This window comes from Galeopterus variegatus, unplaced genomic scaffold (assembly GCF_000696425.1).
Source record: "Galeopterus variegatus unplaced genomic scaffold, G_variegatus-3.0.2 Scaffold3550, whole genome shotgun sequence".
Classification (NCBI taxonomy): domain Eukaryota; kingdom Metazoa; phylum Chordata; class Mammalia; order Dermoptera; family Cynocephalidae; genus Galeopterus; species Galeopterus variegatus.
In genome coordinates this window covers 227,805-230,707 of record NW_007729661.1, presented here as the reverse complement: position 1 = coordinate 230,707, position 2,903 = coordinate 227,805, and the positions used below count along the sequence as shown (strand labels likewise).

General features: G+C 59.9%; 1 protein-coding gene across 1 annotated transcript in view; it reads right to left on the bottom strand.

The window, feature by feature from the left end:
- Window positions 1–131: 131 nt before the first annotated feature.
- The window catches only part of FLNC (filamin C, gamma), a gene marked incomplete at its 3' end in the record, with an annotated part of 26,187 nt that continues 23,415 nt past the window's right edge, over window positions 132–2,903 (bottom strand). The window contains exons 41-46 of the mRNA XM_008585395.1: window positions 2,502–2,771; window positions 2,267–2,404; window positions 1,895–2,010; window positions 780–912; window positions 519–695; window positions 132–413 (exon numbers count right to left, since the gene is read on the bottom strand). Of these exons, the coding sequence (XP_008583617.1) occupies window positions 132–413; window positions 519–695; window positions 780–912; window positions 1,895–2,010; window positions 2,267–2,404; window positions 2,502–2,771 (1,116 nt within the window). The remainder of the gene's footprint in view (window positions 414–518; window positions 696–779; window positions 913–1,894; window positions 2,011–2,266; window positions 2,405–2,501; window positions 2,772–2,903) is intronic.

The window sequence follows — 2,903 nt, the reverse complement described above, 5'->3', positions numbered from 1 at the left end:
AAGAATTAGATTTTTAAAAACACACGAGTCCACAGAATGGTGTGCCCTGTAAAGCCCGGCCCACCTCTATTCCTGGTCACTTGACCATGACATATGAGGGCAGACTATGACCCAGATGTGAACGGACACACTGGAGCCATCAGGCTGGGCTTGGCTGCAGGCTGGATGGACCTCACTCAAACTGGGGTACTCACCTGTGACCTTGGCTTTGAACGGGCTGCCCACGATGTGCTGTGGGCCTCCATACTTGATGGCAATGAGGTAGTTGCCAGGGGCCATGGGAGTGTAAGTGACCACATGGCCTTCAGGACACTCCCGACAGTCTAGCTGCACCTTGGAGGGGCCATCAATGGTAACGGACAAGGCCCCTGAGCCCGCGTTCAGGGTGTTCACGATGAATTCTGATGACACGCCTGGGGGCCAGAAGGAGCAAGGCTGTAGGCAAGAAGGGCTTACAGCCCAGACTAGTGGCTGAGCACCCCTAAAATCCACCCTGCTCCGCAGCTGTGGGCACTCACCAGTAGTGCCTCCCTCCAGCCCAGGACCATAGGCTGACACCAAGCCTGGGTCTCCAGCTTGGCTCTGCTCCCCAACACGGATCTTGAAGGGACTTCCAGGGATGTGGGCACCATTGAACTTGACATCGATGGAGTGGACGCCATTCTCATGGGGGATGAAGCGGATGGTGTGCTTGTCTATGGGGCAGAGGGTGGTGAGTGACCCTCCATCCTTCCCCTCCCCTGGCAGGGGGTGGGCAGGGCAGGGCAGGGCCAGCTCACCACTGTCCAGCTCGGATACGTAGCACTCCTCCACTGCACCTGAGGGTGTGTGCACCCTGGCATCAATCACGCCCCGCGCGCCGTTCAGCTGTACCGCAAATGACGCTGGCTGGTTCACCTTGAGCCCCGTTTCCTGCAGAGGCCACAAAGGAGGCTCAGACTCCTGGGAGGGCCGGGACTGCAGTGGTCTTCTCTGCAGCCAGGCTCTGCTCTCCCTGTAGCCCTGCCCGGAGGCTCCCCTCTCCCCAACCCAGCCTGGCCCTTGCCTGCCAGCCCCAACCTAGGGGGAGAGAGGAGCTAGGGGCTGGGTGGGACCCTCTGCGTCCACCTGTTGGGAGCTGGACACCATCTTAGCTGAGCTGGGGACCATGGGGGATGAGCGCTGATGTGCCCTGTCCTGGCTGAGGATGTAGGGCCAGACACCATGTCAAGCAAGCCTGATGGCCAAGAAGTAGGTGCTTGACAGTGTGATGGGGGCTGTGGGTGCTCGGTGGTTCAGACAGGGAAACTGTGTGTGGCTGGACTGGCCTGGAAGTACTTCCGGGAGGAGGGGGTGGCCAGTGGAAGGCCTCTGGGGGAGTGAGGATGAGCTGGGGTGTGGGGGAGCCCGGTGAAGAGTGGGGGAGAGGAGAGGCACAAAGGCTCCCCGATGGACTGATGCAACCACCCTGAGGGACAGCTGGAGGTGAGGCCTTCTCCATGCCCCTTACTTGGTGAGCTCCTTTATAGTGTGTCCCCTGAAAACATGGGCCCTGGTTTGCTCTTGTCAGTGTGACTTGCTGAGACCCTGCTCTGCACATATTCCCATGTGATGGAATGAAAGGAAGACCCCATCTATGTAGGAACAGCAACAGGTGATGGCAAAGCAGGCCCCCTGTGGCCAGGAGAGGACACAGCCCAGGCTCTGAAGGCCACCGGTGTTTATGACAGAGAAGCCCTTCGGGCCCTCTCTGAAAGCTGGGTTACTCTTATTTTGTACTGGTTTTTTACACTTATTCTTATATATTTTGGTATCTAGTGTCATTCGTTTAGAACTCTAAGAAGGAGGTGGAACAATCTCCATAACAAGAAGTGGCAGGTGGCAGTAAGGACAAGGAGACAAAACTTGCACACACCTGGAGGCTGGTGACCGTGAGACGACGAGCGTCATCTGAGAGGGAGGCCACGGGCACCACAAAGGGGCTGTCTGGGATGTGCTCATCATTGAACTTGATGGAGACCTCATAGTCACCTGGGGAGGGAGGCTGGTCAGCACAGGCCCCAGGATGGGGGCCCCTACCCCAGCCTTATCCCCCAGGACAGGCTCTTGGGTCAGGGCTCAGCTCTGGAGTCAGAGGCACATTCCCAGGCATGTGGGGTGGAGGGAGACAGAGACAGAGCAGGGCCCAGATGAGGAGAGTCTATGACCCCAGCATCTTATGCCTGGCCAGTGAGCAGAGACCCCGGCTGGAGGGTCAGGTCAGCCCAGTCCCAGCATAGACACCTACCTGGCTCCTGGACAATGTAGGAGACGCCACAGGAGCCATCTTTGCGGTCTTCAAATGCAATCTCAGCCTTGCTGGGACCCTCCACAGCAATGGACAGGCCCCCAGCGCCTGCTTCTCGGGTCCAGATGCTGAACTCGGCTGGGGATGGGGAAGCAGGGGAGGGTGGCTCTTCAGCACCCAGCACCCCTACACTGGCTGCCCGGCCCACCCTCCCTCCTGGCCACCTGCCCCTCACCTGGCACGCCGGCCACACCTCGCTCCAGCCCTGTGCCTCCGGCCCGCACCTTGTGGGCACCACCTTCACCCAGCGGCCCTACAGTGAACTGAAAGGGGCTGCCGGGCACATGCTGACCACGGTACTTGACAGTGACTGTGTGGGGGCCCATCTCCTGGGGCACAAAGCGCACACTGTATGCGCTGTCCTCCCCCTCGACGATCTCTGCGGCTTCCGTCTTGCCCGACGGGCTGGTCACCTGTGCAGTCATGTCCTGGGAGCTGGCCTCACCTGCTGGTTGGGGGTGGTGTCAGGCAACACTAGGGCTGTCCCTGGCCCAGCCCTTCCTCTCCTGTGCTTAGCCCAGCCTGACCACCCCTCCCATTCTGTCACAGGGGACAGAAGGCCTGCTTCCCACCCCCC